Source organism: Vanessa cardui, chromosome 5, assembly GCF_905220365.1.
Source record: "Vanessa cardui chromosome 5, ilVanCard2.1, whole genome shotgun sequence".
Taxonomy (NCBI): domain Eukaryota; kingdom Metazoa; phylum Arthropoda; class Insecta; order Lepidoptera; family Nymphalidae; genus Vanessa; species Vanessa cardui.
This window is the reverse complement of record NC_061127.1, coordinates 3,332,809-3,348,726: the sequence shown is the minus strand read 5'-3', so window position 1 is coordinate 3,348,726 and position 15,918 is coordinate 3,332,809. Positions and strand designations below refer to the sequence as shown.

General features: G+C 30.8%; 1 protein-coding gene across 1 annotated transcript; it reads right to left on the bottom strand.

Annotated features, from left to right (window-relative positions):
* Positions 1 to 290: 290 nt before the first annotated feature.
* On the bottom strand, positions 291 to 14,140 carry LOC124529784. The gene is made up of 21 exons (XM_047103693.1): positions 14,047 to 14,140; positions 13,376 to 13,575; positions 12,938 to 13,101; positions 12,568 to 12,705; positions 11,824 to 12,026; positions 11,605 to 11,740; positions 11,198 to 11,299; positions 10,874 to 11,095; positions 10,633 to 10,733; positions 9,912 to 10,080; positions 9,297 to 9,460; positions 6,611 to 6,810; positions 5,807 to 5,970; positions 5,595 to 5,732; positions 4,113 to 4,315; positions 3,895 to 4,030; positions 2,766 to 2,864; positions 1,850 to 2,071; positions 1,180 to 1,280; positions 699 to 867; positions 291 to 499 (listed from the first exon to the last, which is right to left on the bottom strand). The coding sequence occupies exons 2-21, from the start codon at positions 13,573 to 13,575 to the stop codon at positions 333 to 335; spliced, it is 3,198 nt and encodes a 1,065-aa protein (XP_046959649.1). The 5' UTR covers positions 14,047 to 14,140; the 3' UTR covers positions 291 to 332.
* Positions 14,141 to 15,918: the final 1,778 nt, after the last annotated feature.

Here is a 15,918-nt window from a genome sequence, read left to right as displayed (position 1 = left end):
GATAATTAAATAATCGCCTTAAGCAGTTATTAAAAAAAATTGTAAATAGAAAGTTTGAAAAAAAGGGATATTCTACTAGTGAGGTGACTATAAATTTATTTACCACATTTTTATTATATAAATAATTAATCTTCCTACCAATTTATTCCATTAAGTTTCATTATTGCACTACACGCGCGAGTGCCCTTAATATTCATTAATTTGGATTTGGTTTGATTGATAATTTATTCTATATATGTTACGTTTCGTTAGTTAACAGAAAAAGGTTCAGTAATAAAATAAAACAATAATTTCTTAAAAATGAACTGTAATAAATATATTTATCCTTTATGTCAATTACGTAATTTAAACTTTAACCAATGACCGCCTACCAAAGCAAGGTTGAACGATTCGCACGAAAGTTTCGCAGGAATACAGGTTCTCGCTGATGGTGAAATTTCGATATGGAGAAGAATCTGGTACAGAAGAGCCTTCATTTCACACAGAGCAAACCTGGAACCTGAAGAAAAAATTAAATGTTAAACAAAACAACATCAATGGAAAATTCATAATATCACAAGTAGTAAAAGAGTGTATAAAATTTTAGTAAACTTGTTTGAATGGTTTATAACGTAAAAGCAACAATAAATAAAACAACATATAAAACTAAATTAAACAGCAACAAAAATATAAAACGATAGTTTTCAAGTGGGAGTTACCTATACAATTTCTGGGTCCAACACCGAAAGGCATATATGCTAAGGTGTTGATGTTGTGTCTGTTCTCATAGGAGAAGCGTTCGGGGTCAAATTTCTCTGGATTCGGAAATATGTTCGCATCGCGGTGAAACGACCATACTGGTATTGAAACGAGTTCTCCTTTACGTACCTGTAAAGAATATTAGGTATATATATAATATAAACAGCTAATAAAATGGAAAAGGCTGATAAAAATGGCCACGAATATGTCTGGAAATACAAACAATACATAATCTATATAGAAATTTCTCCGCTCATTTCTTAACTCCGATAATCATGAAATAGAGGATGATATGTCTTTTGTCGTAAGAAACTGACTTAATTACTATTCAAACTGGAGAATAGTACTGTTTGAAGATACAATAGTAAATCGGTGGTGACCATTTAAGTGCAACTGTTCCATTCCACTGTTAATTTATAAGGAATGTCATGTCATACTTACAATGTAATCCTTAACTGCTTCGCTGTTAGGTTTTCCCATGTTATAGTCTTTGACACAAGATCTATCTAAACCTGCTACTGGTGGCCACAATCTTAGTGCTTCTGTAAAAATTAAAATATAACTTCATTAACGTTAACACAATAGATACAGATAGTAAATCTAATAGATATATTTAAGTGAATCTCATGCTGTTTAATTAACGACGTTAGGTAAAGTAAGCTCACCAAAATGTATTTTTGTAACTTTACCTTACCTGACCTGACCTGAATTACTTGTGAAAATTTTGCATCCTCATTTGAGGAATTCCGAAGCAATAATTCCAGTCGATCGTTCACGTGAGTCCGTTAAGGTAAAATCAGGTTCCTATTTGTTTCGTTCTAAAGATATTTTTTAAATTTTGAAATGAATAAATTTGCAATTCTCTGAAGCACCTCATTCATGTATGTAACTCAGTTTCGTGTAAATATTAGTGTTTATATTAAAACATAGAATTTAGGAAAATATTACTCCAGCAGTTTGCCTACTGTTCTAAAAAACAAACTAGTTAGTATAACGTGAAAAAATATCCAGCCTAAAATTTGTCACAATTAGGATTCACATGAAATCAATCAAAATCGAATGGTTTAATTGATGTAGCTTACAACAACTTTGATGTAATCATAATTTTTACCTGACGTCACCATGTCCATATACGTCATATTCTGAATGGAATTTATGTTCAGCGTGCCGTTATTTTTTTCGTAATGCTCCTTGATCTCCTTTACGAGGCGTTCCTGGATGTCCGGATGAAGAGCCAGCTCGTACAGTGCGAATGTCATAGCCGTTGATATTGTATCAAAACCAGCAATGAAGAATAATATTGCCTGGGCAATAAGATCGGTGTCAGACCATACTGGAAAGCAACAATAATTTTATTATAAGAAGGTTTTTCTACGTTTTACATTTCGTGTTATTTCTTTTTTTTTTTGATAATTAATCAAGTCTTACTTTCAAAATTACTAAAACGAACCATTAAAAAATCTGAGATATAACATAATAAAATAAAATAGCCTTTATTCTACCACAAAACATGCTCACAATATTCCAATTATATTACATTATATATTATTTCCATTTTATTAATCATTCATTTCATTATGTAATTTCATTAACTTAATTGCAATATATTAAATATATTATTATTCTTAAAACATGCAGCTAATCTTTTGTGGAAGTCGCCTCTTACAAGACATAGACATAGACAAAGATCGAAGAGTTATAATTCTGGCTGATTTTTGAGTTTCACTAGCTAGATGTATACTCAAAATACCTTTAGAATCTATGTTATATAAAATGGTAATTTCTAGATTTAGATTTTGATTTTTGTGGTGACGACACTTCTATAATGAATTAATCGACATTAACACTGGCTCATTTATCCTTCAAACCGGAACACATAAATACTGGAATGTAGCTGTTTGGCGGTAGAATGTCTAGAATAATAAATATAGAATAGTCTATCACCAAGTAAATATAATGTAATAAAGCTTGTCTATGACATGACATAATCACAGTTAGTGTTGGTAAATAATTAATAATATACACACTTCTGTCGACCTTTTTCATGCCCACTGATGATTCTTCGACGGTAGAGAAGCCGGTATCTTGATTATCATTTTTATTTTTATCATCGTGGGTAAGTTGACCTAAAAAATAATCCAAATAATAAGATCAGTTTTCATTGTATTAGTACACATGTTGATCAATAAAGATCTGGATACCATTCGTGAATTTTACTATATATATTTTAAGCTATTTTTTTAATAGTGTGACATTAACATTGAAACATACAGGCGTAACCTAAGTAATTTAAAAATATATGACTTCAAATTAAGTAAATTTGTTATTAACGAAAGTTATTACTCCTAGTCGGTTGCCCACGATACTTCGTGTTTAATTGAACACATTTTTTAGGAATTTTGAAACGTATTACATGGTTTGTTTTGTTTAAATTTGATTGTAATCTACAAGTCACTCATCTACATTTTGCACCAAAACAATGAAACGTTACAAGCAATTGATTTTTTTAATATCAAATAATAGACATGGTAATTTGCTTTCACTATCGTTTCATTTTTTTTCTTGTACAGCTGTAACATCGCTCTCTAAGCAGCCAGTAACTTTGTTATATTATTATTATATTTATTTGTTACATTGTAAGAATTTAGTAAATTGGAATTAAGAATCCTCTTTATTTTTCAGCATACCTACGGCTGCAGCTCGTCAAAATGAGACCAAAACAGAATTTTTTATGTGCAGCTATCATGTTATAATCACTGAGACATAATCGGCTTATGCTATTAATATATACGATATACTAATGAGATTTTATTATAAAGTATTTATACTAGATAACATTTAGATTAGAGAAAATAATGTTTACAATAATCAATGAAACAATAAATTGTAAATAAGGATGATTCAGCACAACTAAAAGTACTAATCATTATTGTTTTATAAATATATGTGTAATTAATGACTTCTCACAATTTCTATACACAGCTTTACCTATATTTATAAATATAGTTGGGAGATGGGAGGCACAATAAGTTAAACCATGCAGTCTCTTTTTTAAATATGGAATCAGTTTTGAAAAGAAACAGTGGAGTTAAGGTCCAACTAAGCGCCACTAAGCAGAATTTAGTTGTGTTGGGTGTTAATATTTTAAATGCTTACCTTTCTTAGCTTCCATTAGCAGATGAATCATGTCTGGTCTCATGATATTACGGCTCTCTCTATCTTTCATCGTCCTCGTTACCAAATCGATGAAGAAGTTCTTCGTAACATTATTGAACAACTTCAAGTTGAATTTCTACAAAGAGCAATATACGTTTTAATCAAAATTCTTATGTCTATTATAAATAAGATTGATTTTTAATTACCTATTAACATACCTTTGCAAGATTAGGAAAAATGGAAATGATAAATAAACTCATAGTCTTTTTCAAAGTGAACGATGCAATATCTTTTCCCATTATATAGAACTGATTTTCTTTGTCTGTGTGTGAATCGACTTTTAGACCAAACGCACAGGAAGCGATTACATCGTTCGCATAACGCGATGTCAAGTCCCTGGTATCTACTTCGATACTGCCGGCTAAAAATCAAAATCAAAATAAACTTCATTCAAGTGGGCTTTTACAAGCACTTTTGAATCGTCATTTAACAATTAAATGAAGCTACCACCGGTTCGGAAATTAGATTCTACCGAGAAGAAACTTAGTAGTTACTCTTTTTCAACAAAACTAAAAATAGAAAATTTATCAGTAATATATAGAATTGAAAATTTTGAAACTCGTCGATTGAAATAAGAGGCGAGATGGCCCAGTGTACTTTAACTGATGATTGCGGGGTTAAACCCAGGCAAGCACTACTGAATGTGCTTAATTTGTGTATTGTGTAAATCGGTCTCGGCTGCCTGCGTGTCAAATTTCATAGAAATTCTGCCACATGTGTATTCCACCAACCCGCATTGGACAATGTGGTGGAAGATGTTGCAAACCTTCTCATCAAAGGGAGAGGCCTTTAGCCCAGCAGTGGGAAATTTACAGGCTGTGTTGTTGATTAAAATAATATAGTCCAATAGATTCAATGTTTACTTCGGTCTAAACAAGATTGTAGATGACTTTTCGACAACGTTGAACTTGTCGAAGGTTGTCTAAGGTCACTCGTTGGTCGTCTCCAATGTTGATTGCACGAGTTTTCATAGTCTGTTTCATTACACTTTTATTGCCTTTATTTCTACTATAATGATGCGAAAACACTACACTAATACAATTGGACCGCGCGAACGTTGTTCAAAGCACTTTAATTTAATGAAATTTATGTAGCACCGGCTTCTACGTTGTTGACAAATTAAATCCATCGTCGCAATATTCACCTATTAAACTCGAAAACAAACCACTGGATTTTCCTCCATGACCCGAAGTTCGCGAAGTATTACAAATTTAAGAACATCTAAATTGTAATGACTTGAGTGATACTGTATCAAAACCTCGTTCAAAAGAATAATTTGATAACAAACATATATTTCAAATGAGACTTAGCCGTAAAACATTAAAGAGTGTTATAGAATTGAGAGCATTAAGTATTCATATAAGATATTTAAACCGTAACAATATGTAAAAAAAGTTCTATATACATAAACGATAAAAGAAATAAATTTTATATCATATAAATTCAAGGTCAAATTTGTGTGTTTATATAATATTGTTGGTTACTTCTCCCGCTATTAAAATCACCTGTATACGTTACTATTTTCTGTTTGATTGTATATTATCAAATCAAATATTGACTGATCAAATAGTTGGATAAGATGATTATTTTGTTTTCCTTGGTTTATATGTTCAACTGCTTTTGTTTTGTTTGTAACTTACAATCAGACTCTTGAATTTGCTTCTTCAATGCTTGAATCATTTGCTTGCCCACTTCCTCCATGAAAGGTACCATTAATTTTATTTTAGAGCTTGTGAACGCTGGACTTAAAGTTGAACGCATGTCTTTCCATTCTTCACCTGAAAACATTTTACAAATATTATTATTGGATGATGGATGGATTGTATTAGTTAATTATTATGTTTAAAATTACCTCGTATCGAGAATAAATTTCTGCCGAATAGTGGTTCGACTTCCTCGTCGATAAATTGTCGGTGATCGGTGAAATATTCGAAATCTTTTACGGTGATGGTTTTAATTAATTCAAGATCTTGTAGAACTAAAACGGGTCTTGTAAACTCATATCTCCCAACAAACCTTAAATCAGTTTTAAGTCTATTAGGAAAAAAGCGAATGTCTTGCGCATGCAGCACAACTTGCACTGGAGAAGCCCAATGGACTTTTACTGACTGATACTTTTTCTTAAGAGAGTATAAAGATGCATTGTGATATTGACAGATTATTTTTAATTTTGATAAAAAAAAAGTAAAGTAAAGTAACAGCCTGTTAATTTCCCACTGCTGAGATAAGGCCTCCTCTTCAGAGAGGATTTGGAACATATTCCACCACGCTGTTCCAATGCGGGTTGGTGGAATGCACATGTGGCAGAATTTCGATGAAATTAGACACATGCAGGTTTCCTTACGATGTTTTCCTTCACCGCCGAGCACGAGATGAATTTAAAACACAAATTAAGCACATATACATATATATAGTGGTGTTGCCTGGGTTTGAACCCGCAATCATCAGTTAAGATGCACGCGTTCTAACCACTGGACCAAAACAGCTCAGATTTAAAAATATGGAATAAATACATTTGCAAGATTTAGGACAGTAAAAACCTCAAAATGGATAATTAAAAATCAGACAAATAAGCTATCAGCTTAATCACTATTACATTGTTTTCGTATTCAAGTTACATTTACTTTAGAAAAAATTTAAAAAAATATATCAGTACCTTTCTTTTGGATAGAGTTTATACAGTCGATCCATTTCTTCAGCGAAAAATGTCTTCCGAAGAGCCAGATTTAACATGTTTCCTAATAATGGAACCACCGTGAAATGCTTGACTCCATAACTACTGAACCTGGAGTATATCTGATTGAGATACAGAGCCAGCATTGCGATCAGCGCGATACTCCATATTAGTAAAATCATCTGAATATCAGAAAATAGTATTATAGAAGTCAATAGTTTTAGTTCGTATTTTTCTGCTTTCATGGACACCTTGCTTGTCTAATATCTCGAATTACGTATACTATATTTTTTGCCACTTCTATATAATATTTACATTATTGTAAATGATCAAATAAGATCAAGCGTAGTAAACTAACACTTTTTAGGGTTTTTAATTGGAGTTATAAAATTAAATATCTATGTACCTAAAATGTAGTTCAAAAACAAACAATTAACAACAAAATTAGTTGATATTGACTTCTTTCGTGTTGAACTTATAAGACCTTTAGTTTGCGTTAGCATTTTATTATGAAGTTCTAGCAATTAAAATCATGTTTATATAAAACTATGGTTATATTGAGTAACAAATGAATCCGCTTTATTATTTACTATCATTCTATTCACCACAAGTGATTCAACATAATCGTGGCTAATGCACTTATACTGACAAAAAGATAATCATGCATCAATGCATCATTTAAATTGACTACACCTTAATTTAATTAAATATCGATTCCCAATAAAGATAATAACAGTTCCGTTTAGTCTTTGAAGATTTCTTTACGGTACATTTTGCTTAATTTTACTTTTAGTAAGCAAAGTCGCGACATTGAACTAATTATATAATTAAAGACCGGCTCGACTTGTCAGCTGTATAATCAAGATAAAAATCTTGATTGTCAGATTGGGGACGCTATTTTTTGCTTTCTATTTTGCATAGAAAAAATAAAAGAATCAATACTGACCTTTAATTACTACGACCAAACCTCTGAACTGAATTTGATGAAATTTGGTATGAAGCAAACTTTAACTACGAGTAAGGACATAGGCTACTTTTTTGCCTAACACATGACAATCAACACCCAAAAACGCGAGTTTAATATAATCAAACGATATAAACATATTACGTAGTTAAATAAGGGAAATAATCATAACAAATTTACATATCTTTTCATATCTTAGTCACGAACAAAATACTAGACATTGAATAAATTCTGTTATACTTACATTGAACTACGAATACTCGCACTTTGAAATATTTATAGAACTGTTTGTTTATCAATGTTAAACGAAATATAAACAAAACACCATGCACGTGCCAATTCACTGAGTCGTTTTATACAACTGACGTAATCTTACATTTTGTTGATCTGATTATTCGTTGATAAAAAATATTTTAGATTTATCGATTATTTTAATCATTTAGATAACTATATTATGTTGTGATTAATAGTATGATTTCGTTAAGGAGAAAGTAGAAATTCACCTCGCAGATGATTTGATAACATCTATATTTGACATAAAGCTAAGCGTACTTGAGCTAATCCATGGTCCCATGATAATACTAATATGAGTTCTTAAGTCTTATGCAGAAGATTTAAAACATTGCATATCTGAGTTAATTGTTGATAGCTTGTAAGCGTAGCTCGAAAAAGTTGACTTTGTCAATTATAAACCATTCACAGTTGTTTCATCGCTAGCAATTTCGCGTGAAGTGTAATTTCAACTGTGATCTGTCTGTATACATGGTCATATACGACGGCGCGTCACCAGCTCCATCATTGTAACATAACAATATACTACAAATTACAGTTCAATAGTAGTTGATGATGCTGCAGTCCGTATATACTATACGAAATCTTAAATTTATATACTGTAAATATAATATAGTATCGTAGAGATGTTATTGTTACCAAGTCACAGCCTATCCCAGCGTAAGGACAATGATAGCAGCCTTTGATATTGATTGCTTGCCTCCCTTTCAATTAGGTTAGTGACATCAAGTTAATTATCTTCACTGGCAAGATATAGCTGAAATGTTAAGAGATTAAATACCATAAATGGTAATATTCTCTGAAATAAAGGCAAACTGACATACATTGTTAGTGATTCCTATAGAATAATTCTAGGTGTCTACTGTGATCGCCATTTTTTTACGTAATAGTAGGCGGCCGCGCATAGACCATAGGTAGACAGTTATATTGCTGCTACCTCAGGAAATGAGTAGTTACACTGACTCACTCACCCTCGGCGGTACGATAATTATGTCATCAAAATGCCGCGTCAAACCCTAAATAAATGAAAGATACCTAACGCAATTATACTATTACAAATTGGACTGATAGATCTTGAGATAAGCCCGTTCAAAGAAAGCTCTTTAGTTCAACAATCGTAATAGATTAAGGATTATTTATGAGTACTCGGCATTTTAGGAATTAAGATAATTATGTGAACAACAATAATGTCAAGACTTGTATAAATAACAGTTGAAAATCAAATTAAAAATGTTTAAAGTTTAAATAAATTTTATTTTATAAGTACAGTATTAAATACATTTACTTATTAGCTGTAGTTGGACAATAAAATCCGTAGATAAGACTCAATGATCAATGAGCTACATATTTCCAGCAGTAGAGGAACGCGTACTGAGGTTGACGATGTTGATATATAAATAAAAATGACACTTAATCACGGGCCTTAAATTTTAACCAATGACCGCCATCAATTTTAGGACTTATAGATTCGGGTGCCAGTCTCACAGGAAGACGAGTTTTTTCTGATATTGAAACTTCATTATGTAGCAGAATTAGGTATAGCAATACCTTTAGCTCGCATAGAGCAAATCTTGAACCTAGAAGAAAAGATTAATATCATTAGTTCGTTATCTTGATTGTAAACGTTGTATAATACTATAAAATTTTTCGTAAAAATATTGAAATAATTTAAAATTGAAGGAATATATTGATTAATTTGAAGGAACAATATTTCTTTAATTAGAAACTCAGCAGTTACTCAATTTCAATAGATCAAATAAATTAACTCATTACTCATCAAATAAATTGACAACATCTCTCTAAATAAAAATAATGATTTTATCTTTTGAACTCCACCTTTTTTGTAGGATAATATTTTTTTAATAAACATATTTGTAAAAGTTTGATAATTATTACATTATCCCAATAAATACTAATTCCTTGAAAAAAGAGTTTGACCTTAAATTATTTCGTAGATCAGCTTTACATTATATCAAAGTATCTGTAAATAATAATCTTGTCAAAAAAAATATGTAGGCAATAACTTACCTATACAATTTCGTGGACCAATACCGAAGGGCAAGTATGTCATGGGATTAATATTGTGCTTGTTGTCTTCGGAAAATCGTTCAGGATCAAACTTGTGTGGGTTCGGAAATAATTTTGGATCACGGTGGATATTCCAAACTGGTATTGTAAGTATTTCTCCTTTACGCATCTGTCATCAAAATATGCAATCAATATAATGCTGCAGACATTTTTTTAAATTAAGAAGAAGTTGCTCTGTTGCGGAATATAAAATATTTGGTAAGATATCTAGTCTATCGTTCTTTCACGAGCAAACCGCTGAACCGAATTTGATGAAAATTAGTGTGAATAAAACATCTACTTGGTAGTAGGGCTTTGTGTTAAGCCCGTCTGGGTAGGTACCACCCACTCATCAGTTATTGTTCCGCCAAATAACAGTACTCAGTATTGTTGTGTTCCGGTTTGAAGGGTGAGTGAGCCAGTGTAACTACAAGCACAAGGGACATAACATCTTAGCTCCCAAGGTTGGTGGCACATTGACGATGTAAAGAATAGTTAATATTTCTTACAGCGTCATTGTTTAAGGGTGATGGTGGCCATTTACCATCAGGTGGCCCATATGCTCGTCCGCCAACCTATACGATAAAAAAACAAAGACTACTTTTTTGCCAGATATGTGACAAATATCACTCTAAAACACGAGCGAAGCCGCAGGCAACTACTAGAGTTGTATATTACTTACAATGTAATCCTTAATTGCCGAAGGATTAGGTTTTCCCATATTATAATCCTTAACACAAACTCGATCCAGAGCTAACATTGGAGGCCATAATCTAAGTGATTCTGCAAAAACCAAAAATACATAGGTATTTTAAATTCCATATTATAAACAGAATTATTCAATAAAAAATATTTTAAGATTTTGTCAAATGGCTTCTGACGTAAATTTTTCTTCGAAAATAAAAAATTGAATCGTTACTTACCAGACGTTACCATATCTAAGTATGTCATGTTCTGGATGGAACTGAAGTTTAGTTTTCCGCCATTTTTGGCATCATACTCCTTGATTTCTTTTACCAGGCGATCTTGGACTTCAGGATTAATTGCCAGCTCGTGCAGAGTAAATGACATCGCTATTGATACGGTTTCAAATCCAGCAACGAAAAATAACACAGCCTGAGCGATGAGATCGGTGTCAGACCATACTGGAAAATTAAAAGAAATCAAAATTGATACAATCCACAATAGTTTCTTGATGAAAATATTCTCTCATACAAGGTATTTTCAAAAAAGAAAACCTAGCATACCTCTGTTGATGGTTTTCTTGCCAACAGACGATTCTTCTACAGTAGCAAAGCCAGTATCTTGCTCTTTGTTAATACCGTTGCTTTCATCGTGGGTTAGCCGACCTGTTTGATATAGTAAAGATACAAAAAATATATAAATTAGATAATAACGAGGATAAAGAAGGGTTGAACAACTTGTTCTAAATTATTAAAGTTATTAATTTAGAGATGTTTACCATGTTTTTATTTTTGTTCGGTGGAGCTTGATATTTCGACATTGTCTACGGATGTCAACATTCGTGGTAAATATCCCGAAATTAATAACTTTAATAATAAAAATAACCATGTTAATTTAAAATCTTCTAAATTCAAATGAACGTCGTCTTAGCATTTTTTTTTAATTATTCTCCAAAGATTTGTTTCTTGACCTTTTTTTGCCTCCATGAGTAGATGAATCATGTCAGGTCTGACAATGCTGCGATGCTCCCTGTCTTTCATTGTGCCCATTACTAGGTTTTCAAAGAAGTTTTTAGTTTCATTCGAGAATAATTTCAAATTTAATATCTGGAATAGAAGGCACTTATATCAGTAACGAACTTTACATAGACGAATAATTTTATAATTTATAAACTAAATTAAAGGCTTACACTTGCAAAAATCGGAAATATTGACATAACAATAAAGAACAACATTTGTCGAACTTTAAACGTAGAAGCTGTCTTTCCCATTTCATAAAATTGATTATTTTCATCAGCGTGGGAATTAACTTTCAGACCAAAGGCGCAGGAAGCGATTACATCGTTTGTAAAACGCGATGTAAGGTCTTTGACATCTATATCCATGGAACCACCTAAAAATAATAAATTTATCAATTGTTAATCTAGTAACATGAAGAGTAACTACTGACTTCATTGTCGGTTCATCTCGATAGAATTTATTTTCTGAATCGGTTAGCTCCTCTTATAGTTGTTAAATGACAATTCAAAAGTGCTTGCAAAAGCCTACTTAAATAAAGTATATTTTGATATTTTGATCCATGATGTCCTTTTTTAATAGAGACTCATCAACTACGAAGAAAGAATTATATTGCACAATTTTCAACAAAAAGAGTTTCTTTCACTCTAATCTGCCTTGACCGGAAAGAGTTCAGTCGTGAGATCAACGAAGTTATTTGCTTGCCGAGGCATTGAAGTGTTGTTCTATCTTAGACATTGCGAAAAATTCTTAACAGAAAAAACTCAGTTTTAATATTCCGACCCGAGATATGAACTCGAGGCTTTAAGATCTACTATTAAATATGAGCTAGACAATAAATTGACGATATTACTTCCATCTATATGGAGATTATAAGATTAGAAATACTTCGAATGTTTTTAATAAAATCAACGTACTTTCTGACTCCTCAAGTTTTTTCTTAATCGCTCGTATCATTTGCTCTCCCACTTCTTCCATGAACGGTATCATTAGTTTTATTTTGGAACTGGTGAATGCAGGACTTAGAGTTGAACGCATGTCTTTCCATTCCTGTCCTGTAATAAATTATTTTCCAAATTATTAGGTCTATTCGTTACGATACATAAGTGATCTTGGATGTGTATATTTATTTGTTTCGAATGTAATACGAAGATAATGAATCATTTCATAAGTAAAATTTTACTTAAAAAAAGGTGTTGCTTGCAAAAATTATGAGTTGCTGGCGTTGGTATAGATTATTTCCATAAATTTCGAGATATTACTTACATGTAGCTGAAATGTGCGTACCTTTTAACGAGAACAGATTTCTAGCAAACAGCGGTTCAACCGGGCCATCAGTGAAACCTCGGTGATCAAGGAAATATTCAAAATCTTTTACAGTGACCCTTTTTATTAGTTCAAGATCTTGTAGTACAACGACAGGCTTGATAAACTCATACCGTCCAACAAATCTGTCAAAAAAAATGTTTTACTTTATCCCGCATTAAAAAATCCTATATTTATTCTTGTATATTGTAAGTACATTATTTAAATGTGATCAAATCATGCATTCGCTTTGACAGGTAATTCTCAAATCAATAGGTCATCATTAGGTCTACTACATATTATTTACAGCGGTTTTAGAAAACAGCACTGTGACAACCCTATAGCACTGGATAAGTGATTTATTGATTGATGAATTAAATATTCCTGATTTAATGGTAACAAGTATAAATTAGTGATTACCTTTCATTAGAAAATTTATTGTACAGTCTTTCCATTTCTACAACGAAATGTTCCCTGAGTAAAAATATTTTAAACATATTGCCGAAAAAGGGGACCACGCTTAAATGCTTGATTCCATAGTTACTGAATTTCGAGTACTTCTGACGGAGAAACAGTGTAAGTACCGCTATCAGCACGACCGTCCATATGATTAAGATCATCTGTGTGAAAAATCAGAATGTGTATTTAAAAAAAAAACTATTAGATTAAAGTGAGATATATTTGACTATCGTTTATATTATGCTACATATATTTTGCTGGAACACATGATGTTAATATTTACAAACGGTTGTGTAATATAACTAGTATGATGCTTGTAACATATGTTTACAATTCTATTATTTTCAATAAAACGATACATTTATTAAAATATTTATTTTTAATAAACCAATACATAATATTTAAAATAACTAATATATATTTCAAATGGTAAATTTAAATCTTAAAGACAAAATTGTCTGAAAATAAACAAAATATTAATTATATGAAGGTAATATTTACAACTTTACACAAAAATATACAATGCGTTTTTATTTCATTATGTTATAAAAACCTATTTGGTTTTTAACTATCAATTAGATAGAATGAATAACAAGTAATCATGGTCTACAATTAAAAAAAAATAAACATACCTTTTTAAGTTTTGTTTATGTTCAACTACGCAGTACACTTCGAATGCAACTAATGTCGCTAAGTAGCAAAACAAAGTGCACGTGCTTATGGTGCGGATCACTTGAGATAATAAATGCAATGTTAGCTTGTTTTATATGAAATGAAATTATTGATGTTGATTACCATTAGATTTATTAATACATTTATATTATGTTTATATTATGCATTGTCATCATTCATACGCTTTTGTGATGTTATGTAGGTATATATTTTTATTCTGTAAACGGTGTTTCTGGATTAAAGCCGAGATGAATTATGATTCTGTCAAACTAAAAAGGTCGCATATACAAATCAAAAGAAGCGTCAGATATCGTCTGCATATTAATTAAATATAAAAATTTGAAAGTGGAACATTTATTTTTAAAGCTATTGGCACTCGTACGTTTAATTATTATCATTCGATTCTTACTTATTTAATTTTATAATGAATATAACAATATCATAGAGTATGTTCTTTATAAATTTATCAGCGTTTTACAAATTATTGTATTGTTAGGAATATATAGAGGCCCGTTTTTAAATTAATCTATGCAGATGAATGATAACCGGTTTTTTAAAGTAATTGACCCATGTAATTGTTATACGGTCTTCGACATTGAACCCACTGATTGATATGATCTTGGTCATTTTGTTAATTCCTTCAATGACGTTACTGCATCAAAATTTGACACGTATAAAATTAGTTTTACTATGAGCAGCCTCGCCTTTACATAGTCTTAAGAGTCAATCTAAATGATTTTTATTGAAGAAAAAAACATTTTCTTATTAATTTAGCCTAGACGACGTCAATTTATTTATCGACGACGTCAGTTTAATAGACCAATATTTGTTATGTTTTTCGGTTTTCGATAGACCCTTTTCTTAGCAGATATAATTCTACTAATTGAAAGTGTAGTGCCAGTTGCGGGGCATAATCAAACTTTCCAGTGCCATCTTAGCCCGATTTACTGATTCAAGTTACCCTGAAATCGTGCGTGACCTTTCCTGGTTAGAAATCTTTATATCTCATTAAGAATAGTAATTCACTTACATGATAAGATACAATAAAAAAGTATATGTTATACTAATTGCCAGTATAAGTTTCATTAAAATGTTAACGTATAAATAGTGGGTAATCTTTAAAAATAATATTAGTTACATCAACAAAATAACACATAACAAAATGTAAAGAGTAAAGCAGTCTTGGAAGTGGCAAAGACTATATAACCTCTTTTTATGTAATATTTGAGAATTTTTTTTAATATTTTGATTGTTTTTGATTATTTTATATCTGTTTGTAATTTATTATATACATGTGCTTCTTCAAATATTAGATCATTTTTAAAGTAATTACGAATCGGAGAGATTAAGAATAAATTGGGAGCGTATTTTTTAATTTATTGGTAGTTTTAAAAATATCTTACGTATAATATATATTTATTACACTTTAATATAATATAATTGCTCAAAATGTCTGTGTTATTCTTAGGTAGATTGTTCATATATATATATATATATATATATATATATATATATATATATATATATATATATATATATATATATATAAGGCTGACACCGACTCCAAATATAACAATAATTATAACTACATGATATAATCGTTAATCGACTTTTAAGTAGTCTTATATTTTTCATTTCATTTAACTTAGGAAGACTCTAAAAAATATGTTGAATACGCAATTATTTTTATTACTTTTTCGTGCATATTCATTTGTTTTAAAATAGTGTTTTGTTTGAAGTCGGTTTTTCTTTTTGTTAAAATTTTATTTATTTTTTGATTTTAAGTGAAGCTGATGTTGACTAACTAATTTTTTTTAATATGGATAGATTAA